A 27405-nucleotide genomic window follows, 5' to 3' on the forward strand; every position below is an offset into this window, starting at 1 on the left:
AAATAAAATACAAAATATTAAGCAATCTTTTGAACTTTCACAACTGTCCATGGAAGCCTCAGACATAAATAATGCAGATGTTGCTATTATAAGGTGCTTTTGTGGTTGTATTTTTTGCAATGTGTTTGAATGAGATACTCACTGTCATTGCTCAATCCACTCTCCATCACCCCATAAGGTGGAGCAAGTAGTCCTGCCATGCATTGTCTGTATCTCTGCAACATATTTTACTACATGTTACAATAAGAACCTCAATATCTAATGCATATGTATATCCCTTTCTGTAACAGGAAAGTGGTGAGAATAACTATGAGAGGCCGTGTAGGCCATAATTCTTAGCTGAATTCACTCTCACACACTATCATACTCTCTCACACATACTACTATACTCCCTCGCATGCACTATCAAACTCCCTCTCACACACTATCATACTCCCTCTCACACACCATCATACTCCCTCTCACACACTATCATACTCCCTCTCACACACTACTATACTCCCTCTCACACACTACTATACTCCCTCTCACACACCATCATACTCCCTCTCTCACACCATCATACTCGCTCTCACACACCATCATACTCGCTCTCACACACCATCATACTATCTTTTATTTACTATTATACTCTCATACATGGATTACTATACTCTTTCGCATATACTACTATACGCTCTTACAACTATAATCACACTTTCTTTTATTTACTATCATACTCTCATACACACAGCACTATTCTCTCTTGCACAAATAACTATAGCTACTTAAATATGTATTATGTGTTTCCATGATAATCTGTGTAACAGAGAATTATATTAAATGTATGTAAGTATAGTAGTCTGTGTAAGGGAAGTTAATACTGTATGTAAAACAAAGATCTACTGTATGTATAAGAGAATATTATTATATGCAAAACAGAATAATAGCATTGGTAAGCGTAATAAATAGTGTATGTGAACGCAAATAATCATGTTTAAGGAACAGAATGACAGTGAATGCAAGACAGAATGATGGTGAATGTGAATAAGAATAGTTGTATGTGTGAGAGAGTTTGATTGAAACGGAAGTAATATTAAATTCTCAGGACCTGATTGGTAGAAGACGCGGGATTTCACAGACATGTCCCGCCTTCCTCATTATTATTACTGATAGGAGAGGATAGTGGACCGAGAGTGAATCAATGGAGCCACCGGCCTGTTAAACAACATTTTTAACTTTTCCACCGCTGCCACATCAATGTCAGAAATGTGGATTCAAACCCGACAGCCCGACAGGAGTCTAAACGCGGCCGCTGAGGAGGAAATGCGGTGAAGCTTTATATCCGAATCATCAGTGATGCGACCTCCATATCAGCCTCAACCACAGAGAACAGAGGCTTCAGAGTCAGGGAGGAGGTGAGTTCACTCAATATGATGAAACAAGTCATTTAGCTTGTGCTACATTTGGTTTTAGATTAGGATATTTAATGAATATTCGTCTTTGTAAGGGACCATCTGCAAATTACACTTTTAAACGTTTTAGTAATGCCAAACTAAGTGAGTTCTCATGAAGCAAATTTATAAGAAACTCTGGTTTGGAAGGTTTCTTAAAGAACAATAAATAAAATTACTTTATCGTTTTGATGGCTGTAGTTGCTCCACATTGGTGTGTCACTACATTAGATTTTTTTTAGGTCGAATTACATGGAACTAAGAGATTTGTTTTCTTTTTAGAAAAAAAAAAATCACTAAAACAGCTACATGTTTTTATTTCTCATTCTGATTGCTAACTGCATGAGCTGTCTCACACCACACTGTGGGTATTCTGTAACATCACTCAGTATACCTACTTACATAGACTCTTCCCTATGTAGGTTATCTTGATAAGTAAAATAAAATATAGATTCATTTTATATACACAATCATAAACAAGCTGCTGCACATGCAAAACTACAGACTTACAGTCTAACATTTCAAAATCTGTCTCAGTGCTCATTCTAACTTAGTCACTTTCACTATTAAAGTTTGTTATATTTCTTTTATTACAGAAAAGTTATGTAATTCATTTTAGGTTGAGACCAAGCTCTTTTGAGTAACTGTTCTCTAAATATTTGATTGTATTGGGTGAATTGCTATAGACTAAATTCAATTTTTGTGTTTTCAGGATTGAACTTTTGATGGCATGTGGAAACAAACTGGTTTCACCAAAGTTGCACGAGGGCCAGAAACTAAATGGCTTTATGATTCACAAGATATTTACATCAAAGGAAGTGTACATTATACCATAACGCTTTCCGGTAAGTTATTTAAAAATAATGTAAGCAGTATGTTTATATTGCAATTTGTAGGTTTGGCAATGGGCTAACCCCCAACATTTTCTAAATGCATTGTGTGTGTGTTTGTTTTTAGTTTGACACCACAGATTTAGAGGACAGTGGTGTGGAGGTTGACACGACAACAGCATCTACTGACCACAAGTACCAATGGCAGTCACACCATCATTGTATGACTACAAGGGCTAAGGATACCTTAATCCACCTGAGTGACAGATTATTTGACAGAGACTGTTCTGAAATATTTGGTTTCTGCATGCAACAATAAATAAGAAACATTTGTTTGCCTGGGACAAGATGTTTGTTAACCAGTCTAATAGTGATTTCCTGACCTGTCCATAACTTGGTAATAAATATCTAAATATTATATGGGGTGTCCTCATTTTTTTTACATTACTGCATTGTTCCATTTATCAGAAATACTTTATGAAGTTTTAATTACTATCACAAATAACCATAACTAATTGGGAGTTTGAACATTGTAAATTCTATGGCCAATTGCATGCAAGTGACGAAAGGCATGTCCATTTGGGTCAAGCAGTTGCAGGCAACGTCTCACATGCCAGCGCTGTATTCTGGTGTTGCAAGACAGTAGTCCTCCTAGCATGTACAGTGTATCACAAAAGTGAGTACACCCCTCACATTTCTGCAAATATTTCATTATATCTTTTCATGGGACAACACTATAGACATGAAACTTGGATATAACTTAGAGTAGTCAGTGCACAGCTTGTATAGCAGTGTAGATTTACTGTCTTCTGAAAATAACTCAACACACAGCCATTAATGTCTAAATGGCTGGCAACATAAGTGAGTACACCCCACAGTGAACATGTCCAAATTGTGCCCAAAGTGTCAATATTTTGTGTGACCACCATTATTATCCAGCACTGCCTTAACCCTCCTGGGCATGGAATTCACCAGAGCTGCACAGGTTGCTACTGGAATCCTCTTCCACTCCTCCATGATGACATCACGGAGCTGGTGGATGTTAGACACCTTGAACTCCTCCACCTTCCACTTGAGGATGCGCCACAGGTGCTCAATTGGGTTTAGTCCATCACCTTTACCTTCAGCTTCCTCAGCAAGGCAGTTGTCATCTTGGAGGTTGTGTTTGGGGTCATTATCCTGTTGGAAAACTGCCATGAGGCCCAGTTTTCGAAGGGAGGGGATCATGCTCTGTTTCAGAATGTCACAGTACATGTTGGAATTCATGTTTCCCTCAATGAACCGCAGCTCCCCAGTGCCAGCAACACTCATGCAGCCCAAGACCATGATGCTACCACCACCATGCTTGACTGTAGGCAAGATACAGTTGTCTTGGTACTTCTCACCAGGGCGCCGCCACACATGCTGGACACCATCTGAGCCAAACAAGTTTATCTTGGTCTCATCAGACCACAGGGCATTCCAGTAATCCATGTTCTTGGACTGCTTGTCTTCAGCAAACTGTTTGCGGGCTTTCTTGTGCGTCAGCTTCCTTCTGGGATGACGACCATGCAGACCGAGTTGATGCAGTGTGCGGCGTATGGTCTGAGCACTGACAGGCTGACCTCCCACGTCTTCAACCTCTGCAGCAATGCTGGCAGCACTCATGTGTCTATTTTTTAAAGCCAACCTCTGGATATGACGCCGAACACGTGGACTCAACTTCTTTGGTCGACCCTGGCGAAGCCTGTTCCGAGTGGAACCTGTCCTGGAAAACCGCTGTATGACCTTGGCCACCATGCTGTAGCTCAGTTTCAGGGTGTTAGCAATCTTCTTATAGCCCAGGCCATCTTTGTGGAGAGCAACAATTCTATTTCTCACATCCTCAGAGAGTTCTTTGCCATGAGGTGCAATGTTGAATATCCAGTGGCCAGTATGAGAGAATTGTACCCAAAACACCAAATTTAACAGCCCTGCACCCCCTTTACACCTGGGACCTTGACACATGACACCAGGGAGGGACAACGACACATTTGGGCACAATTTGGACATGTTCACTGTGGGGTGTACTCACTTATGTTGCCAGCTATTTAGACATTAATGGCTGTGTGTTGAGTTATTTTCAGAAGACAGTAAATCTACACTGCTATACAAGTTGTACACTGACTACTCTTAAGTTATATCCAAGTTTCATGTCTATAGTGTTGTCCCATGAAAATATATAATGAAATATTTGCAGAAATGTGAGGGGTGTACTCACTTTTGTTTAATCGGGCCGATTTTTGGCATTTTTTAGATAATCGGCATCGGCCGATATATGTGCGCACAAGGCCGATATTTAAAAACATTGCCTCCGTCAGCTCAGTGACTGTATACAGTCATTGGTCTGGCTGTTGTTAGAGCGCCCCGTGTGTCCATTTTGCCACTCTCCAGGCAGACATCAGTGAATGCACAAGAACAAGGATTGTAATCCTCCAGCCTGTAGCTGCATGCCGTCTCATCATCTCATTTTTTTTCCAAATATTTCACTTTAACTTAAATATTTTTGTTAATTTTTTATTTATATTTTGATTACTTATCTAAATGCTCAAACACAATGCACACACAGTTTGGTGCTTAAATAATGGCTCCTTAAAAGAAGTTCTTCTATGTGCAACTGTCTTCACTAAGCATGTTTGTTCATTCTTAAAAACAAAAAGATACTGCTATCTGCTTGTGTATGTTAAGTGCACTGAAACCTTTGAAATAATTTGTATTTTATTTAAAGTTTTTATTTTTTTTATTTAATTTTTTGAACGGCCAAAAGAGCAAACAAGAATATACAGCGATAAATAAATGTTTATTTAAGATCATTAATTCTGTTTTGTTGTATTATTATTATTATTATTATTGTATTTTTTAGTTGTAAAAAAATGGTATTATCGGCTTTATATATCGGCCATCGACCACTTCTTTCGTCTAAATATCGGTATCGGCATCGGCCATTAAAAAACCCATATCGGTCGATCACTAATACACTGTACCTTGCATCTGCATTTGGGGTGGTTTGAAGAATCTTATTAACAATGTCAGCCAAAGCCACATCAGACATTGCTGTAAACGTCAGTTAACCAATTTGAAGTTGCTGTCTGTGCCAGTACAATGTCCTCCTGCTGATTCCACAGCTATTCTTTAGCAACTAATTTCAAGAGACAAACAGAAGGTAATTTGTTTATGTAGTATATTGTACTGAGGGCGACCAGGATGACCAGTTCTGATTGTTGGAGGTACTCTTGGAGTAAATATATCCCTGTGTCTAATTTCTACCGATCGTTTTCATATGAATTTATTAGGGAACAAAAACATGCATAAAGTGCCTCCAGTGCACCCAAACTTCATTGACTGTCACCTCCTTCTAACTGCTGGCTAATTAAAAGAAAGTAAAAAATTGTCAGTGTTTATCCATTAAGCTCACAACACAAAATAATATTTCCAAAATCATGCTGTGATGTCCCATGAAGTCAGTTTTCCTTTAAAAGTTCTGAATGCGTGTCACTGTGATAATAAAAAAAACATTAAAACATGTCCTCCAGGGTAAAACATTTTACCTTAAAATGAAGGTAAAAGAAGGTAAATAAGTAGAAATATCATGGCTAGCTCACCAAAGCTCAACAAAGGTGTAAAGTCATTGTTAAAAGCTCTGCTGCCAGATTTAAATGTCTTTTGTAGCTCCAATTTATGTGCAGGCTCTGTTCTTACAGCTGTAAGCCAATCAAGTAATCAGAACTGTTTGATCACCTTGGTGTGTGAGAGGGAGTATGATGGTGTGTGAGAGGGTGTGAGAGGGAGTATGATGGTGTGTGAGAGGGAGTATGGTAGTGTGTGAGAGGGAGTATGATGGTGTGTGAGAGGGAGTATAGTAGTGTGTGAGAGGGAGTATAGTAGTGTGTGAGAGGGAGTATGATAGTGTGTGAGAGGGAGTATGATGGTGTGTGAGAGGGAGTATGGTAGTGTGTGAGAGGGAGTATGATGGTGTGTGAGAGGGAGTATAGTAGTGTGTGAGAGGGAGTATGATAGTGTGTGAGAGGGAGTATGATAGTGTGTGAGAGGGAGTATGATAGTGTGTGAGAGGGAGTATAGTAGTGTGTGAGAGGGAGTATAGTAGTGTGTGAGAGGGAGTATGATGGTGTGTGAGAGGGAGTATGATCGTGTGTGAGAGAGTTTGATAGTGCATGCGAGGGAGTATAGTAGTATGTGTGAGAGAGTATGATAGTGTGTGAGAGAGAATTCAGCTCTCATAAATAACAGAGGGAGCCTGAGTCTGGTCCTAAACACAGATACAGGAAGAATCAGTGACTAAGAAAAGGCAATTTGTGTAAATTATATTAAAATTTAACTACTGTACATAGATTTAAACCTAAATATAATCAAAAAACACAGTAGAATAAACTTAGGAGGGTCACTGCCTGAAGCAGTATTTGATATGCAGCAGCTAAGCTTATGAGACAAAAACTTCATGAATGAAACAGCTCGGGACACCATTTAGTAAACTGGGGAGTGTCAGTAAGACATTTTTGACAACGTAGAAAGAACTAAGTGGAATCATCACCACAGTCAGAAAACTAGTCAAAATCAAGTGCTGTGCATAAGCATCCATTAGTGCCACAGCTCATGGGATCTGTAGTTTGTTTTAGACTCTGACTGCCAATCTACACTTTCTGTCGCAACATGAAGGTAACAAAAATAATCTACCCTTGTTTCTAAGTCTTTGTTTGTATGGAAAAAACCTCTAGAAAGATTTTGAACCCATATGGCAAAATGTTTATGATCAAATATGACCAAGATTTAACTTTTCACACCATGCATTATCATTTTAGACAAAAAACAACACACCTCCAATGAAACATGGTGATAGCAACATTATGTTGTGGGTGTATTTTCCTTTGATGAGAACTAAGCAAATGGTCATGATTAAAAGGTAAATGGATTAACATCCAAAATCTTAATTAAAACATGCTGCTCTTAGCTTGACAGATGAATATGGCCAGGTGGTTCTTCTTTTAGTACATCAACACAATGGCTTTAAGTTGGGAAAGGGAATGCCCTTAAGTGGCTAGGTAAAAGCCCTGGCCTATATTCAATAGGAAATCTGTGGATGGATTTGAAAAAAGCAGTCCCTTGCTGCTGACCATGAAATTTGACTGAACATATGAATATTCACCTATTTCTGCAGTACAAAGCTGATAAAGAACAAACAGACTAATGGCTGTAGTTGACAAAAGTTGACTCAGCAAATAATTAAATTTGGGCAATGATCACTTTTTAACCATGTTATTCTAATTTTGTTCGTTTTTGCTGCCTCAAACATTGTAAGGCAGGAAATGTATTTTAATGGGTTTGATCATAGGCTGTAAGACCTCAAAGTAACAATCTATATAGAGTATGATACATTTTTATAGGAACTATACAGTAGCTAATGTTAGGTTTTGGCTTTTTGGTTTATATGGATGTTTATGCACATGACTGAATCTGTACACAAAAACCAAAATGTCAAAGCTTTATACGCAAACCTCCCACAGGGTCTTGAACTCCCTCTGTTCAATGCGCAGGAGTTCACTATTTTCTCGACTGACAATCGTAGCATGTCGTGGTGTGTTGTCCAGGACAGACTCTCCAAATGCTGTTCCTATTCTCAATGTGCAGATAGTTACTGCATCCTAGAAAAATGAAGAAAGACAGAAAAACAGGTACATAGTATACTGCATGTTATATGTTTTTAAATTATTTAAAATATGCTGTCCTTCATCAAAGAAACATAACAGCTCTAATTTACTGGGCTTGGTGGGTAGCACTGTTGCCTCACAGCAAAAAGGTCACGGTTTCAATTTCCAGGTGGAACAGCCTAGCTCTTTTCTGTGTGGAGTTTGCATGTTCTCTCAGCTCTGGTTTCTTCCCACAGTCCAAAAACATGCAGTCAGGTTAACTGGAGCTACTAAAATCGCCCACTGGTGTGAATGTGTATGTTTGTAACTGGTGACCTGTCCAGGGTGTTTCCTACCTTTCACCTGCTGAATTGTATCCACAGCGACCCTAAACAGTATAAAGCGATGGTGAAACACACAATAAATTAATAATTTACTAACTACCTTAGAACTATAAGTGGTTTTAGATTCGTGAGAGTAGTATAGAAAAGATGTAGTATATCATAAGTTTAAAATACAAGAACAGATTAAATATTTTGTAAATATTTTCAAACATTAGTTTAAACTGATAATGCCAAAACATTAGGACCAGTCCCCAAAATGTGCATAGTAATGCCCATTGCAGCAATATGGGCAGGCATAAACCCACAACTGCAATCAAAATTTAACAACATTCAGTTGTTTGCAATAAACAAATCAAACAAAAACAAGTAATATAACAAGTGGTTTCTGTGATGTTTGATCGCATGTTAGAAATATGACAAGTCAAAAGAGTTGTTCAAAAAGTTAAGAGAAAATTTCCTTGCACAAACAAGAAAAAAATACAGATAGATACAAAAACACAGAATGCTCACAGAAATGGAGTTGGAAGCATGCCTCGCAAATTTTAAGTATTAAGAACACTTCAACTATGAGAGACAAAATGAGAAAAAAAAAATCCAGGAAATCACATTGTAGGATTTTTAAAGAATTTATTTGTAAATTATGGTGGAAAATAAGTATTTGGCCACCCACAAACAAGCAAGATTTCTGGCTCTCACAGACCTGTAACTTCTTCTTTAAGAAGCTCTTCTGTCCTCCACTTGTTACCTGTATTAATGGCACCTGTTTGACCTCGTTATCTGTATAAAAGACACCTGTCCACAGCCTCAAACAGTCAGACTCCAAACTCAACCATGGCCAAGACCAAAGAGCTGTCGAAGGACACCAGGAAGAAAATTGGAGACCTGCACCAGGCTGGGAAGAGTGAATCTACAATAGGCAAGCAGGTTGGTGTGAATAAATCAACTGTGGGAGCAATTGTAAGAAAATGGAAGACATACAAGACCATTAATAATCTCCCTCGATCTGGGGCCCCACGCAAGATCTCATCCCGTGGGGTAAAAATTATCATGAGAACGATGAGCAAAAATCCCAGAACTACACGGAGAGACCTGATGAATGACCTGCAGAGAGCTGGGACCAAAGTAACAAAGGCTACCATCAGTAACACACTACGCCGAGAGGGACTCAAATCCTGCAGTGCCAGGCGTGTCCCCCTGCTTAAGCCAGTACATGTTCAGGCCAGTCTGATGTTTGCCAGAGAGCATATGGATGATCCAGAAGAGGATTGGGAGAATATCATGTGGTCAGATGAAACCAAAATGGAACTTTTTGAAAAACTCAACTCGTCGTGTTTGGAAGAAGAAGAATGATGAGTTGCATCCCAAGAACACCATACCTACTGTGAAGCATGGGGGTGGAAACATCATGCTTTGGGGCTGTTTTTCTGCAAAGGGGACAGGACGACTGATCCGTGTTAAGGGAAGAATGAACGGGGCCATGTATCGTGAGATTTTAAGCCAAAACCTCCTTCCATCAGTGAGAGCATTGAAGATGGAACGTGGCTGGGTCTTGTCATGGGAGCATGACAATGATCCCAAACACACCGCTCAGGCAACGAAGGAGTGGTTCCGTAAAAAGCATTTCAAGGTCCTGGAGTGGCCTAGCCAGTCTCCAGACGTCAACCGCATAGAAAATTTGTGGAGGGAGTTGAATGTCTGTGTTGCCCAGCAACAGCCCCAAATCATCACTGCTCAAGAGGAGATCTGCATGGAGGAATGGGCCAAAATACCAGCTACAGTGTGTGCAAACCTGGTGAAGACTTACAGGAAACGTTTGACTTCTGTCATTGCCAACAAAGGTTATGTTACAAAGTGTTGAGTTTAACTTTTGTTATTGACCAAATACTTATTTTCCACCATAATTTACAAATAAATTCTTTAAAAATCCTACAATGTGATTTCCTGGATTTTTTTTTCTATGATGAAAATTATAGACCTCTCTTATCTTTCTAAGTAGGAGAACTTGCACAATCAGTGGCTGATTAAATAAGTTTTGGCCCCACTGTAAGGGTGTGAACAATGAATAGGATATTTGAGGTAAAACAAACTGTAATGGTGAGAAACAAAAGGCAAATAAACTTAACAGACGTGCACCAATTGTTTATGAACCAGTTTAGAGTGAAAGATATTTACAGAAGGGACAAAAGATTGACTATTTACAATCACTACTTACAATACTATTTACAACAGATGGTAAATTACCCACAAACTATAGAGAACTAGCACTTACACACACACACTAACAGGGGTGGCTATCAACACACAATCCCTTAGAACTAACAATAGACACACAATCAAACAGATGAGCCCACAATCAATAATACAATAGCACATAGCAAACATGAAGCCAAAATGACAGTGAGTCTAAACAAAGATGAGTCGAAGCTTACACCTCGATATTGTATACCTGCAGGATTAGGGACCACCGCGTCAAACACTGATTCAAAATTGCTGTTCTATTTAAAAACAGCAATGGGCTGTGGCATGCATAGACAAGGTTTGCCAAAGTAATCCCTTATTGATGAAAAGTAAGGGATCGGAGATCACAGGCTTGCGTCCTTGCCCTTCACCTAGTGCTGGACAATAATTCGATATCGATATATATCGCGATAGAAAATGTTTCAATAACGGTGATATGATTTTTAAACAAATTCGATCGATATGCATTACGTCAGTGCGTGATGACGTACGCCACAGGCACGACGCCAGTGCTCAGCGTTACCGCTCTGATTACACTCCGCTACCTGCAACACCAACACGGTGGATATTAGCGGCAAAATGAGTTCAACAGCTGTGAGTGAACGAGCATCCACAGTCAGGGGCGGAGCCAGGGGGTGGCCGCTTTGCCGGTGTTACTTTTTTGCGGAAGCATTTTTGCACGCAGGTGTTCCCACAGGGACGCAATTCAAAAGCGCACCTCAAGCAAGTAGTTCTCCACCAAAACAGTGCAGTAACACATTCAACATAAACGTCCACCAACACAATTACAGAAGAAGTACTACTACTGAGTACTAATACCAGTTATTAATACTACTTCTTATTAGTTGTGGCACGCTACAAGTAAAGGCACCAACATTAAGTAAAGGCACCGCCAGATTGGGCGGTTTTCCATCTAAATTGGGTGGGTTTTCTTTTTCAAAAACAATTTAATAGCATTTAAATAACACTTCTACTGAAAATACTGTAGAATATTCAGTTTTAAGAAGCCCAACATTGTAGAAGGCTATTAAAAGTAAAGTCAATTTTCAATGCTGATTTGGCTTAATAGTGTTGGTCAGAATGTGTCATATTCTTGAAAGAAAATTAAAATTTGTTTTCCATGCATTCACTTGATGATCAAGTATTGCAAAATAATATCTTTGAAATTCTGTTAAGGTTATAGGCTATATTTTAGTTTTTCACAGGGAAAATGAGAAAAAATAAAAAGCTTATTATGCTAGGCTTGATGTAATTCTACATGGCACTCACTGCCTGTATAGGTAAACGAGTGAGTGACCAAAACACTACTAGATCAACAGCCACTAGCCACATACAAAAAATAAGGTATCAGACAGTTTCTGTGCCACCCCTGTGTGAGCAATGGTCTCAGTTTGGCCACCCCTATGAAAACTGTCTGGCTTTGCCACGGTCTACAGTTGAAAAAGAAGCAGACGAAATAGCTTATAAGAGATGAAGGACTAATTCAGTGGTGTATTCAGCTTGTATTTCTTGCCAGAAACCAGAAAAGAGGTTTGCAGGTACCGCCATCCAATTTTGGTGTTTTTAGCAGTTTTTCTGACATTTGTATTATTCATATCGATATCGGAATTATATCGTATCGACCGAAATTAGGAGTTATATCGTGATATAAATTTTAGCCATATCGTCCAGCCCTACCTTCACCCATTGAAATTTTTTCAGATTCCTTGCATCATTTAATGATATTATACACTGCAGAGGGAGAAATATGAAAATCTCTTTCAATATTTATTTAAAAAACATTAACATTTGAATTATTTTCTCATGAATGTGTTGAGAGACTGGAGAGCCTCTGCCCATCTTTGCTCCTCAAAGACTCAGCCTTTCGTGGATACTGCTTGTGTACCAAATCATAATCACCTTTTGACATCACCTGTTTGAAATCACATAATTTTTTTTTTTTTTACCTTATTACTAGCCCTAAACTGCCCCATTCCAACTTTTTTGGAATGTTTTGCAAGCCTGAGAGGCAGGAATAGATGTATATTAACAAATTAAATAAATATTTTGGATTCATACTTTCTGCATTAAATAAAAGTCAAAGTAAATGTAAACAACACAAAATGTTTATTTTTACTGCATTTTCCTTATCGTTTTACTAGGTTGTACAAGGGCTGGGCGATATGACTAAAAAACTCATATCTCGATATGCTTTTAAGAAGTAGCGATACATAATACGATACGATATAATGCAAACATAAAGTACAATGGCAGACCACTGCCATTTTACTTCAAATCAGAGCGGTAGAGAGAACAGAGTGGCGACACTCCCATAGGGAACCGTTGGAAAGGGGGCGGGACATATTTTCTGTGCAGCTTCCGGGTTGTGGAGCTCTGTATAGTTCCAAACAACCCATAGAGCCTCATTCATTTCCACTACTTATCCAGCATTTTTAGCTGTTTGTTGCTTTGTTTTAAAAAAAATAATGAATTTAATGTCATTAATATACTTAATACTGTTATTGTTTAGCATTTGCTCAGCACTAAATGTTACATGTTTATCTTAATTAATAGATATAACTGAATTTAGCTTAGTCAGCTAAGCTAAATTATTGACACGAGTCTTTTCACCTAAAATTGATTAATTAAAAGTTGATTAATCAAGAGTCTTGTTACAGAAATGATAATAAAACATCAGAGCCATAATAAATCATTATACTTTTACTTTCATACTTAAGTACATTTGAAGGTAAATTTAGTTTAGTACTTTAGTGGAGGTATTTTTACTTTTACTACTACTTTTACTGGAGTAATATTTTACCTTGGATATCTCTACTTCAACTCAGCTACATGGTTTGTGTACCTTGTCCACCACATACATTAGACAAAATGAACTAGTGCATATTAATTATGAATTAATTCATGTATTACATGTAGAAATAAATTATTACTTACTCATGAAATAGATGAATGAATGCTATGTCATGTACATGCACTATAATGTTAAAGGTGCGGTAGTGTGTTTATGAACCTGTTCATTTAGTGCAGGTAAACCTTATGAATCCAGCCACATGGCTTAGTGTTTAACCAAAATGATTATTATTATGAATCCTCAGGAAAGTGAAGGGAGATTAGTTTATGTAAAAAACAAAACATAAAAAACTGTTTAAACTACTTAATGATATCGCATTATGTAATGTATGCTAATATAATGTACTGTGTGTTAACAAGAACGACCTATTAAGTCATTATAAACATCAATCTTCCACTTCATATACCAAATTGACATTAAAGCAGATGCAGTAAATGTAAAGGCAGGTGAAAATACCCAGAAATTGTACAAATGTTTATTATTTACTGTTTAATATTTCATTTACTGCTGCCTGTCCCATATGAGAACATGACAGTGCTGGGTTTGTTTGGAACTATCGGAGGGTTACATGAACCACGTGACCGCGTGGCGGCGAGATCAAGGAGTGTCGCAACTCTCTCTATCTACGGCTCTGCTTCAAATAAATGAGCATCAAAAAATCATAAAAAAGTTCAATATTTGATAATGCTTTGCTATCAGTACAAAATGAAAGCGCACGGTAAACAGCAGCACCACGACCCAGATCAACCACACAGAAGCATAAAATCCTAACCGCTGCTTACCTGAGCTTCTCTCTTTCAAATTGGGACCAAATTTATACCCTTATTTTGTTCCATTAGGGATAAAATCCACTTTTTGTAAATGCTTTTTTTTATGTTTCCAAAAGATTTCCAGAATATACAGTACAGGCCAAAAGTTTGGACACACCTTCTCATTCCTGTGGTTTTTCTTAATTTTTTTTAAATTTTCTACATTGTAGATTAATTCTAAAGACATCCAAACTATGAAGGAACACATATGGAATTATGTAGTAAACAAAAAAGTGTTAAACAAACCAGAATATGTTTTATATTTTAGATTCTTTAAAGTAGCCATCTTTTGCTTTAATGACAGATTTGCACACTCTTTGAAATTTTCTCAACCAGCTTTATTAGGTTTCCACCTGGAATGGTTTTCAATGAATGTTTGTGCCTTGTCTAGAGTGAATTTTTGGAATTTGTTGCTTTTTTAATGTGTTTGAGACCATCAGTTGGGTTGTGCAGAGGTAGAGTTGGTAAAATATAAAACATATTCTGGTTTGTTTAACACTTTTTGGTTCACTACATAATTCTTCATAGTTTGTATGTCTTCAGTATTAATCTATAATGTAGAAAATAAAAATAATCAAGAAAAAACATTGAAGAGAAGGTGTGTCCAAACTTTTGGCCTGTACTGTATATATATCCATATCCAATGAATAATTTATTCTCTCGGCTTTCACGGTTAAAAGCTGAAACTGGTAATTCGTTAACTAAGCTGTCACTTATACCTCTTTAACCAACAAAGAGAGAGTTTTTCATTGCCAGCTCATATAAATGACACACATTGGAGAAATGCAACAAAATCTGAATTCAGAAGCTCCGATTGGTTTATACAGCTGTTTATCAAGGCCTGAACCATGTCTGATTCATTGAAACACATGCACTGATTCATTGAGTTGTTTACACACAACACCGTAATGAGTAAAATGAATGAATCTTTAGCATAAATTAAAGCACACCTCCCTGATTCGATTTCAATAGATAATTCATTTGAAAAGAGTTGTTCTCTGACTTGTTTTTATTGCTCATGCACGACAGAAAGCCTGCTGCACAGCACTTTTGTGCTCTGTTTTAAACGTTCCTAAATGGTAACCTGTGTATCCCTAGGCATACTGGATATAACGAATATGGTCATTATTAGTATCGTGTAAAAAGTAAAATCAAATATATCAATATTTGTGATATACCACCCATCCTTAGGTTGTACAATAGCCATGCAGACAGAATCCACTGTGGGATCTACTTTGCAGAAGTTGAAGGACTTGCTGGTTATGCTCCTCGTCCAAGCCTCAGCGGATCATTAGGCAGGTGGTCCTAATGTTTTGACTCATCTGTGTATCAACTATGGATACAGAAAGCATATAAACTCTGACTTTTGACTTTTTGCATACTTTATTGTCTTGTGAATTTCATTTTGAATGTATATTGTTGCCATTTTACCAATTGATCAACAGTTAATCGCTTCTAATAATAAAGTAAAAATGTTTTTAAAGATTTTTGAATAAAAAAATAAAAGTATGGAGACCCTTTATTCAATACTTTGTAGAAGTCCTTTTTGACAGCAATTACAGCTGTAAATATTCCTGGATATGCCTCTACAAGCTTTGCACACCTGGATTTGGACAGTTTATAAAACTATTTTAGGCAGGTCTTCTTAAGCCCTGTCACACTGGATGGCAAACATCTGTGCCTGACCATAACTGGGAGTGCCACAGCAAAAGGGTGTAAATACATGTAAATAGAAAGTTTCAATTTTTGAATTCAGATTAATTTTGAAAAAAAACCTCTAAAACCCTGTTTTTACAATGAGAAACTGAGTGTAAATCTACTGTATATCACAAACCACAGGTCTTACCACAACTTACCACTACTCAAATTGCTCATACCAGTGTTCAACCTGTGCAGTTTGTTTTATATTTTGTAATATATGAAATATTCACCCATTTATTTTTTAACAATGTCAATAGCTCACTGAATGAATAACTCCAATCCTAGGGTTAATTCTGGCAGTTGTGATACATCAAGAAAATTCCAGCCCTTGTTGTGCAATCCTGCTATAAAAGCATATATAAGTAATGCTGCAATTTAAAATCATAACTTACCCTTGGTAATCCATGCCCCTATGGTAATGTAACTTGTATGGTAATAGAATTCTGAGCATTTTTACCTGATGGTTAGCTGTCTCAGAGACCTTCACATCAAGTGAACCGGAAAGAACTGCATACCAGCTTGTACCAATATCTCCCTGCCGATACACTGAAGAAAAACAAAATACTAGCTGGAACCTTCTGACACCATATCATCATGAAAAAGTACTGTGAATGAAAGTCTACACAACCCTGAAATATTTTGTAATGTAAAAATCAGTCCAATTTAAGTTATTTCAGATGTATTTCTACCTTTAATGTAACATATGTGCAATTTAATTGAAAACAAATTTAAATAATTCAGAGAGGGAAAAAAAAAAAAAAAAAATTAAATAATGTGGTTGCATAAGTGTGAACACACTCTTATAATGGGGTATGAGTTTAGAATTAGCCAATCACATTCAAATCCATGTTAATTAGTAGTCAGTACATGCCTGCAATCAATTAAAGTAACTATGATTCACCCCACATAAAGTTTAGCTGTTCAATTAGGATTTTTCTGACATTTACTTAGTTGCATCTTACAGCAAAAGACATAGTCAGCAAATTGCTTAAAAAGTATTAAAGGGGTCTCTCACTGATGAAAGGGATCACTCAGAAGAATGGAACAAAAAATGTCCAAGGTATTAATATTAATAGGAACACAACAAAAATAGTCATCAATTTGGAACAACCATAACATTACCAAAACTACTTACCAAAACTGATAAAACAACAGGAAGAAAATTGGTCCAGGAGCCTGCCAAGCAGCAACAGCAACATTTAAAAAGCTGAAGGAATTTCTGGCAAGTACTAAAGTACTGGTTGTGTACGGTCTCCGATATACGTCTGGGGGGGTATTCCAGAAAGCGGGTTAAGTGATTAAACCGGGTAAGTTAACTCAGAATTAAGGAAAACTCTGGGTTTTCCGTTCCAGAAACCGAGATTAAGGAGAGCCTGTGTCAGTTACTATAGCAACTTACGCTCTGAAGCTAACCTGCTCGCTGGCAGGTTAATTTAAACCTAACCCGGGGTTACACACACTTTTCTCATGTAAACCTGGCGTGTTCTTTACTCCAGGATCCAGTGGATCCCGACGCGCTAATTATTCAAAGAGATCTTAATCGGAAACGAGTCATTAAACTCAGATTAGTCATTTCCCGATTAATTTCTCTGCGAACCTTTCCGTTTTTATCAGTCAGTCAATTCGGGGAGAGTGGGGACGGTTGCAACAAGGGGCAGTTGCAACATTATTAATCACAATATTAATAAAAAGGCTTGTTATAGCATTAATTATAACATCATGAATGGAATGTTATGGATTAATATAGAATACCTTTAACACACACACAGTTTAGTAAGCTAAAATAATTTGTGGTTCAAATTAATTGTAGTAATTAACCCCAAACATGATTGTATATATACATATATAGGCCCTGTTTTAAGTAACAGTCACATTAATGAATGAAAACCCTATCTGTACACAAGAAAGTCTTTGCAAAATTATGTCAAAGAATGATTTTACTACATATTGATGAATGTTGCAACTGCCCTGTTATGGGTCTATTCAAGTATTATTTTTTACACATTTGCAATATTACACTTTGCAGACTTTATGCATTGCTCTCCGTTTTTTGTATGTTGGTCCATCCAAAAAGTATGCCTAGCATTGAAACTCTTGTTTGTCTGTAATAAACATCAAAGATGAATGCCACAGAATAGCAGGTTTGTCTTTAATAATAAAGATAAAAACTGAAAAGTAATAAAAAAATTGCTCTGCACCATCTTAAGGATTCTCAAGGGTTAGTGGCTGCATGGATGGAGCCCACATTCCCATAAAGCGCCAGCAGAAAATGAAAAGGATTAGGTGAACAGCAGACAGAATATCCCTCCACTCTCCACAGCGGACGTGAGGAGAACTCTGCACGGAGTCAACCCACGGAAGGCTTCTGGACCAGACAACATTCCTAGCCGAGTGCTCAAAGGATGTGCAGACCAGCTGGCAGATGTATTCACTGACATCTTCAACATCTCCCTGAGCAGCGCCATCGTTCCAACGTGCCTCAAGACGACCACCATCGTACCCGTGCCAAAGAAGTCATCTGTGTCATGCTTCAACGACTATCGTCCCGTAGCACTCACGCCTATCATCATGAAGTGCTTCGAGAAACTAGTCATGAGGCATATTAAGACCCTACTGCCTCCCACCATGGACCCACTGCAGTTTGCGTACCGTCCTAACCGCTCAACGGACGACGTCATATCCACTACACTTCACCTGGCTTCTACACACCTGGACAGAAAGAACACTTACGTCAGGATGCTGTTCATAGACTTTAGCTCAGCATTCAACACCATCATTCCTCAGCATCTAATTGGAAAGCTGAGCACGCTGGGCCTGAACACCTCTCTCTGCAACTGGATCCTGGATTTCTTGACTGAGAGACCTCAGTCCGTCCGGATCGGTAAGAACACCTCCAGCACCACCACACTGAGCACCGGCGCTCCCCAAGGCTGTGTGCTCAGTCCACTGCTGTTTACTCTGCTTACGCACGACTGTACAGCAATGCACAGCTCGAATTCCATCGTTAAGTTTGCAGACGACACAACTGTGGTGGGACTCATCAGCAACAACGATGAGTCAGCGTACAGAGAGGAGGTACAACATCTAACGAACTGGTGCCAAGTCAACAACCTGTCTCTGAATGTGGATAAAACCAAAGAGATGGTCATTGACTTTAGAAAGACACTAAGGGACCACTCCCCACTGCACATCGACGGCTCATCTGTTGAGATCGTCAAGAGCACCAAATTTCTCGGTGTTCATCTGGAGGAGAATCTCACCTGGACCCTTAACACCAGTTCCATCACCAAAAAAGCCCAGCAGCGTCTCTACTTTTTGAGAAGACTGAGGAAAGCTCATCTGCCACCCCCCATTCTCACCACGCTCTACAGAGGAACAATCGAGAGCATCCTGAGCGGCTGCATCACTGTCTGGTTCGGAAATTGTACTGCGTCGGACCACAAGACTCTCCAGCGAGTAGTGAGGACAGCTGAAAAGATCATCGGGGTCGCTCTTCCATCTCTCACGGACATTTTTAACACCCGCTGCATCCGCAAAGCTCTCAGCATTGTGGACGATCCAACACATCCATCACATGGACTTTTTACTTTGCTCCCGTCTGGGAGACGATACCGCAGCATCCGCACTAACACAACCAGACTGTGTAACAGTTTTATCCCTCAAGCAATCAGACTCCTAAACTCAGTACTGTAACAATTTCCTCCGGAAATTTTCTGCTGCCACACACTGATCTGTATTGACTATGTTACTTGCATTTTTGACTATGTTACTTGTATTTTTGCACACCTCCTGGAAATGCACAATAATTTCTGCACCTTACTTGTATTTTGCACCTTATTTACTTTTTAGGCACCTTATCTGCATTGCCAATTTTACGCTGCTAATGTACAACATGTCACTACCTCATGAACCATTGTACCATCTATTCACCATCATGTACTAACACTTGTCTTTAGTCCTGTCTTCTAATTACTTGTTTAGATTAGGGATAATTAGGAATATCTTTTGTAGTTATTTATTATAGGATTTTTTGTATTATTGTTGTATTTGCACTGTTTTGTATTGTCTTGCACTTTTTGTACCGTGTTACACCGTGATCCTAGAGGAACGCTGTTTCGTTTCAATATGTACTTGTATGTAGCTGAAATGACAATAAAACCTCTCTGACTCTGACGTACAGGTAGTGACCATTATCTTAAAAAATAAACAAATGTTTTAAATAAAACAGTGTAACATTTAATACACATTCTGCAACTTACTGTTCTCCATCAAGATCTTATGTGATGCTACCCACATTACAAATATTGAAGCCAAATGGTCAGGCTCTGTGCATGATCACTGAAAATAAAACAGTGCAACGAGTTAATTTCCTTGTCCTTATTCTTTAGTAAGAACATTTATATTTATACACCCTTCGCACTGACACCCATCTTAAATTCAAGCAACTAAATTTCTAGCCTTGTCTGTTTTATATGCTCCACCTGAGGATCACACTTCGCAATTAGTTTCTCCAGATGGACCTTGTATAGATCATTTACACCCAACTTGAAAGAAAAAGGCAAAAATAGCATGTGATGATCAAACATAGCTTTTTGTGTTCTCAATATATCAGATATTTGGTAAGACATTTTTTACTGTTCTAAGCTGAGCTTTGGATGTGGATGGTCCCTTATCTGATTCGGGACTGCCCATCACATTCTGTTAGAGGACAGTCATACACATTACCATGGTAGATCAAATGAAATGCCATGCTCTATGTTCAACATATCTTGTACCTAAATAGGCCTCCCAGTATCATCCCACCTTGAGGCAGAGGAGATGGTTTCTCTATCATCCTTCAACAGTGTTTTTTTTTTTTTTTTTTGATTAAATAACATTATTTATACTCATCAGGATCTAGGGACATTTAGATCACTAACAATTGCAGGAGGCCACACCACCAATCACTGGAGAGATGGCAATAAAAAGTGTTCAGACTGTACCAATGCAGTTCTTAATATTCCACAGTTTATGCACTACAAACTAATGATTTACATGTAATAAACATGCCTTGAACATAGACAGTTTTTGTATTTTATTTTTATCTGATGCTATGTGCATCTGATTCCACTTGGATTACACCTAGATTGAGTAAATGAAAGGGAAAAAACGTGTAAAATCGTGACACTGACATATTAAACATTTTGCCCTATCCTTCTGCTAAATGTTGAATTATGTTTCAACAAGTTTTTTTTATTGAATTTAAACTCACGCATTAACTCACATTTAACTAACTTTTTTTTTGCCATTTGCGACATCTTTTTTTTACGGACGATGCTGTATTACTTTTACATTTAAAAAATTTTCATGATCTGCACATGCAAACATTAAAATAAACAGTTCTATTGGTGTAAAATATTACGGACTACTTTTTCTTTCATTCACAGCCATGATGAATCCATTTATCGCCACTCCATTGAGAATGCCTGTTTATAGTTAACCGTGAACGCGCTTCTGCTGGGTTCAATCTACTCAGAGTTGAGTAATCTAACCCTGAACCGCTTTTCTGGAACAGAAAACTCCGGCTATGACACGGTGAGATAAGTCAACTCGGAGTTCAGGGTTAAGTTTGAAGTTTGTTAAACCCGCTTTCTGGAATACCCCCCTGGGCTGTGAGGTAAAGTGCCAGGGCAAATAGTCAAGATGTGTCATACTGATAGACTCCTACCCAAAAGGAGTACATGCTGTCATAAAAATACTTATTTATGTAACCACATTATTGTACATTTTTATTTTTACAACCCCCATAATTGTACAGATTATAGGTCACATTAAAGGTGGCTACATAAAGCATAGATTTTAACTTACATGTGATTCCTTTCTCAAGATACTCATAGAAACCACACATACAAATCTGTTGCAGAAGGCTGAGATGAAACTTTTCAAAAGCCTTCATTCCCTTAAGCCAGGGCAAAATAATATCAACATCCTCCCCTGAGCGTTCTGTCGGCCTGGGAAACATATGCAAAGAAACAAAATAAACACAAAAACAAAACCATACAAAACACAGAAGACACATAGAAAAAACAGTTATAAATAGTATCTGTATTAGCAAAACATAACCAAACATGCATAAAATGATAGAAATTACCATCATTAACAGGTTACAAACAAATGGAAGTTTTTCTTCGACTTACATATCAGTGAGCTTATCTCATGCAAAACACATTATCTTAAAAATGCAATAAAACACAGGCAAATATAAGACTACCTATTCCATGTCTTATTTTAAAATAATGGAGCTCAGAGAAACCATGGTAAAATAGGCTGCATTCAAACCACACTCTACTATACTAAACTGTAGTAAACTAAATTAAATTGTGTCTACAACCCCCAATCAGAAAAAGTTGGGACGGCATGGAAAAAGCAAATAATAAAAAAAACACAGAGTTTCTTATATTTACTTTGACTTTTACTTGGTTGCAGACAGGATGAACCTGAGATATTTCATGTTTTATCTGCTCAACTTCATTTCATTTATTAATAAACCTTTATTCCTGCATTTCAGGTCTGCAACACATTCCAAAAAACGTTGGGACAGTAAAGCATTTACCACTTTGTAATGTTGCTATTCCTTTTCACCACACTTAAAAGACGTTTTGGCACTGGGGACACCAAGTGATTTAGTGTTTCAGCTTTTATTTTGTCCCATTCTTCCTGCAAACACTTCTTAAGATGTGCAACAGGGTTGTAATTGTCACATTTTTTCTTTCAAAATTCTCTATAGGGGGCAGGTGAGGACTGCAGGCAGGCCAGTCCAGTCCAGTACCCGTACCCTCTTCGTCTGCAGCCATGCCTTTGTAATGTGTGCAGCATGTGGTTTTGCATTGATTTGTTGAAAAATGCATGAACGCCGCTTCTGGACATGGTTAACATAAGGCTTCTTTTCGCACAGTAAAGTTTTAAGTGGCATTTGTGCATGTAACTCTGTATTGTAGTGCTTGACAAAGGTTTGCCAAAGTAATCCCTCACCCATGTGATTATATCAGCAAGTGTTGAGTGGCGGTTCTTGACGCAGTGCCATCTGAGGGATCAAAGATCACAGGCGTTCAGCTTCAGCTTGCGCCTTTAGCCTTTACGCACTGAAATTCCTCCAGATTCCTTGAATGGTTTAATGATATTATGCACTGTAGAGGGAGAAATATGAAAATCCCTTCCAATCTTTCTTTACGGTTCATTGTTTGTAAACTCATTAATAATTTTCAATCATTTTCCCACACATTTGTTGACAAACTGGAGATCCTCTGATCATCTTTGCTCATCAAAGACTTTGCTGGATGCTGCTTTTGTACCAAACCATGATTACAATCACCTGTTGACATCACCTGTTTAAAATCGCATAATTATTTAGTTTTTTCACCTCATAACTAGCCCTAAATTGCCCCGTCCCAACTTTTTGTGGAATGTGTTGCAGACCTGAAATGCAGGAATGAAGGTTTATTAATAAATAAAATGAAGTTGAGCCGATAAAACATGAAATATCTCAGGTTTATCCTGTCTGCAATCAAATAAAAGTCAAAGTAAATGTAAGGAACACTGTATTTTTTTTTTTTTTTTGCATTTTCCATACTGTCCCAACTTTTTCTGATTTGGGGTTGTAATTAATGCTATACCAACAGTATAAATAGCACAAAGGATGCAGTTTGGAATGAAGCTAAAAAAGATCACTCATTTGTTGTGGTGTAAAAATTATTATTATTAAAAAAAATTATGTTGCCACAGATGTAAGTTAAGTTTTACAAATTAAACAAAATAAAACAAAAATAATTTACAAGCATATAAAGATGCAGTACCATTAGAATAAATCTCAATACAGAAGGTATAAGTAAATAATGTTGCTGTGTATCTCTGCTGATCACTACTGAGCGCATACAGTCATGGTAAATATATGCCAAACATCAGATAGTGTTGAATATATGAACACTAAGATTTGAATGGCATTAAGTTTTTCACTGTTATGTACATTTAAACATGAATTTAAATGAGAGGATTAGTAGATTAATAGGATCTGCAGAAAATCAAATCTAGTCTTACAATTCAGCATGGTTAAATGTAAATGCAATACACTAAAGTAAGAGTAAAAGGTTTATAGAATATTCAAGCTGCACAATTCTGGAAAAAAAAACTCTGGTTCCTCTTAAGGTTTCTTCCTTGTAGTTTTAAGGGAGTTTTGTAAAGTTGCTTTAAGGCAATGTCTATTCTAAAAAAACACCATACAAATAAATTTGACTTGAGTCTCTGGAGTACTTTGGAAAACCAAAGCCACTTCATTCAGTCCACCACTGTATTAAAAAATGCTTCATAAACTCCTGGATTTTGTAAAGTTGATTTAAGACAATGTCTATTCTAAAAAACACCATGCAAATAAATTTGACTTGAGTCTTTAGAGTACTTTGGAAAACCAATGCCACTTAATTCAGTCCACCACTGCATTAAAAATGCACTCTATTATAAACTCTAAAGTCATAAAGTCGTTGATTCTGTGCATAAACATTACTAAGTTCTCTGAGCCCAAGTTCATCTCAAGTAGACCAAAAACAGTGGAAATGTGTGCTGTAGTTGGATTAGGCCACAAATTAGTTAGTTTTGAAGAAAATTGCTACAGTGTGGCTTTTGGCTACACAGAGTGTGTTTGCACGACTGCCTGTAGCCCAGATCAGTCTCTTATTGAAAATGTATGCTGCTTAATGAACAGGAAAATTAAACAAAGATGACAATGGACTGTTGAGCAGCTGGAGTCTTGCATCAAGCAAAAATAGGCAAAGATTCAACTTCCAATACTAAAATAGTTAGTGTCCTTAGTTCCCAAAAAACAAGGTTTTATATAAACAGCACATCCAATCAACAAAGCAATTTAAATTGCCACGAGTGAACTAAAAGTTAAAGACTTATCTCAAGTATAAGTAAATCAAAACCGGAGGATTCCCCTGACAACAATTTGCAGTGACACAGCAAATACATTTTTGAATAAGAGATTTACATTTTTCTAATTGCAAAAATGTTAAGAAGTCTACAATTCGACGTAACAATTCTACATAACGAGGATGAAACACTTCAGTCTTCTCTTCCTTCAAACCTTAAATGACACAGACTTTAACTCTGATCCATGATCACCTCTCTCCACGTCAAAAATAACACGGGCCTCCACGACATGAACTCAACCACTCACCTCACTGCCCCCCCAATGGCGGTCGTTATTATTATATTAAAAAATTTTCGTTAAGTAAAATTAAAATAACTAAAACTGTGCATTGAAAATACCAGAGCCAGGAATTTGGACTAGAAGTCTATTGTAGATGATTTTGCTGAGCGCAAGGCAGGCCGCATGAACTTCTGAGTGAGTACCTTTAATTTATTCTGATCAGCTATCAGCATACAGCGTGTACACATATATATATATATACAGTATATATATATATATATATATATATATACAGGGGTTGGACAAAATAACTGAAACACCTGGTTTTAGACCACAATAATTTATTAGTATGGTGTAGGGCCTCCTTTTGCGGCCAATACAGCGTCAATTGGTCTTGGAAATGACATATACAAGTCCTGCACAGTGGTCAGAGGGATTTTAAGCCATTCTTCTTGCAGGATAGTGGCCAGGTCACTACGTGATGCTGGTGGAGGAAAACGTTTCCTGACTCGCTTCTCCAAAACACCCCAAAGTGGCTCAATAATATTTAGATCTGGTGACTGTGCAGGCCATGGGAGATGTTCAACTTCACTTTCATGTTCATCAAACCAATCTTTCACCAGTCTTGCTGTGTGTATTGGTGCATTGTCATCCTGATACACGGCACCGCCATTGGATGCACATGGTCCTCCAGAATGGTTCGGTAGTCCTTGGCAGTGACGCGCCTATCTAGCACAAGTATTGGGCCAAGGGAATGCCATGATATGGCAGCCCAAACCATCACTGATCCACCCTCATGCTTCACTCTGGGCATGCAACAGTCTGGGTGGTACGCTTCTTTGGGGCTTCTCCACACCGTAACTCTCCCGGATGTGGGGAAAACAGTAAAGGTGGACTCATCAGAGAACAATACATGTTTCACATTGTCCACAGCCCAAGATTTGCGCTCCTTGCACCATTGAAACCGACGTTTGGCATTGGCACGAGTGACCAAAGGTTTGGCTATAGCAGCCCGGCCGTGTATATTGACCCTGTGGAGCTCCCGACGGACAGTTCTGGTGGAAACAGGAGAGTTGAGGTGCACATTTAATTCTGCCGTGATTTGGGCAGCCGTGGTTTTATGTTTTTTGGATACAATCCGGGTTAGCACCCGAACATCCCTTTCAGACAGCTTCCTCTTGCGTCCACAGTTAATCCTGTTGGATGTGGTTTGTCCTTCTTGGTGGTATGCTGACATTACCCTGGATACCGTGGCTCTTGATACATCACAAAGACTTGCTGTCTTGGTCACAGATGCGCCAGCAAGACGTGCACCAACAATTTGTCCTCTTTTGAACTCTGGTATGTCACCCATAATGTTGTGTGCATTGCAATATTTTGAGCAAAACTGTGCTCTTACCCTGCTAATTGAACCTTCACACTCTGCTCTTACTGGTGCAATGTGCAATTAATAAAGATTGGCCACCAGACTGGTCCAATTTAGCCATGAAACCTACCACACTAAAATGACAGGTGTTTCAGTTATTTTGTCCAACCCCTGTATATATATATATATATATATATATATATATATATATATATATATACACAGTATATATATATACAGTATATATATATACAGGGGTTGGACAAAATAACTGAAACACCTGGTTTTAGACCACAATCATTTATTAGTATGGTGTAGGGCCTCCTTTTGCGGCCAATACAGCGTCAATTGGTCTTGGAAATGACATATACAAGTCCTGCACAGTGGTCAGAGGGATTTTAAGCCATTCTTCTTGCAGGATAGTGGCCAGGTCACTACGTGATGCTGGTGGAGGAAAACGTTTCCTGACTCGCTTCTCCAAAACACCCCAAAGTGGCTCAATAATATTTAGATCTGGTGACTGTGCAGGCCATGGGAGATGTTCAACTTCACTTTCATGTTCATCAAACCAATCTTTCACCAGTCTTGCTGTGTGTATTGGTGCATTGTCATCCTGATACACGGCACCGCCATTGGTTGCACATGGTCCTCCAGAATGGTTCAGTAGTCCTTGGCAGTGACGCGCCCATCTAGCACAAGTATTGGGCCAAGGGAATGCCATGATATGGCAGCCCAAACCATCACTGATCCACCCCCATGCTTCACTCTGGGCATGCAACAGTCTGGGTGGTACGCTTCTTTGGGGCTTCTCCACACCGTAACTCTCCCGGATGTGGGGAAAACAGTAAAGGTGGACTCATCAGAGAACAATACATGTTTCACATTGTCCACAGCCCAAGATTTGCGCTCCTTGCACCATTGAAACCGACGTTTGGCATTGGCACGAGTGACCAAAGGTTTGGCTATAGCAGCCAGGCCGTGTATATTGACCC

At 38.3% G+C, this 27405-nt stretch overlaps 1 protein-coding gene and 1 long non-coding RNA gene across 15 annotated transcripts in view; one reads left to right on the top strand and one right to left on the bottom strand.

Moving 5' to 3' along the window:
• The window catches only part of rapgef4b (Rap guanine nucleotide exchange factor 4b), a 58005-nt gene that overhangs the window by 23137 nt on the left and 7463 nt on the right, over positions 1–27405 (bottom strand). For 10 of the 14 annotated variants that reach the window (XR_010013150.1, XM_062997584.1, XM_062997583.1 and 7 more), the window contains 4 exons: positions 21714–21856; positions 16324–16412; positions 7792–7938; positions 143–215 (listed from right to left, as the gene is read on the bottom strand). Coding sequence is in view for 13 of the 14 variants with exons in the window: in XM_062997584.1 (XP_062853654.1) it covers positions 143–215; positions 7792–7938; positions 16324–16412; positions 21714–21856 (452 nt within the window). In the remaining variant the exon portion in view is untranslated. Of the gene's footprint in view, positions 1–142; positions 216–5265; positions 5351–7791; positions 7939–8054; positions 8085–15343; positions 15499–16323; positions 16413–17001; positions 17121–21713; positions 21857–27405 lie in introns of those variants that run through there. The other 4 variants (XM_062997587.1, XM_062997588.1, XM_062997592.1 and 1 more) reach the window with 4 other exon arrangements.
• LOC134316403 (uncharacterized) lies at positions 1099–2600 on the top strand. The gene is made up of 3 exons (XR_010013088.1): positions 1099–1397; positions 2146–2278; positions 2391–2600. It is a non-coding gene; the product is annotated as an uncharacterized LOC134316403 (long non-coding RNA).

The sequence above is a fragment of the Trichomycterus rosablanca genome, chromosome 6 (genome assembly GCF_030014385.1).
Source record: "Trichomycterus rosablanca isolate fTriRos1 chromosome 6, fTriRos1.hap1, whole genome shotgun sequence".
Lineage (NCBI taxonomy): Eukaryota > Metazoa > Chordata > Actinopteri > Siluriformes > Trichomycteridae > Trichomycterus > Trichomycterus rosablanca.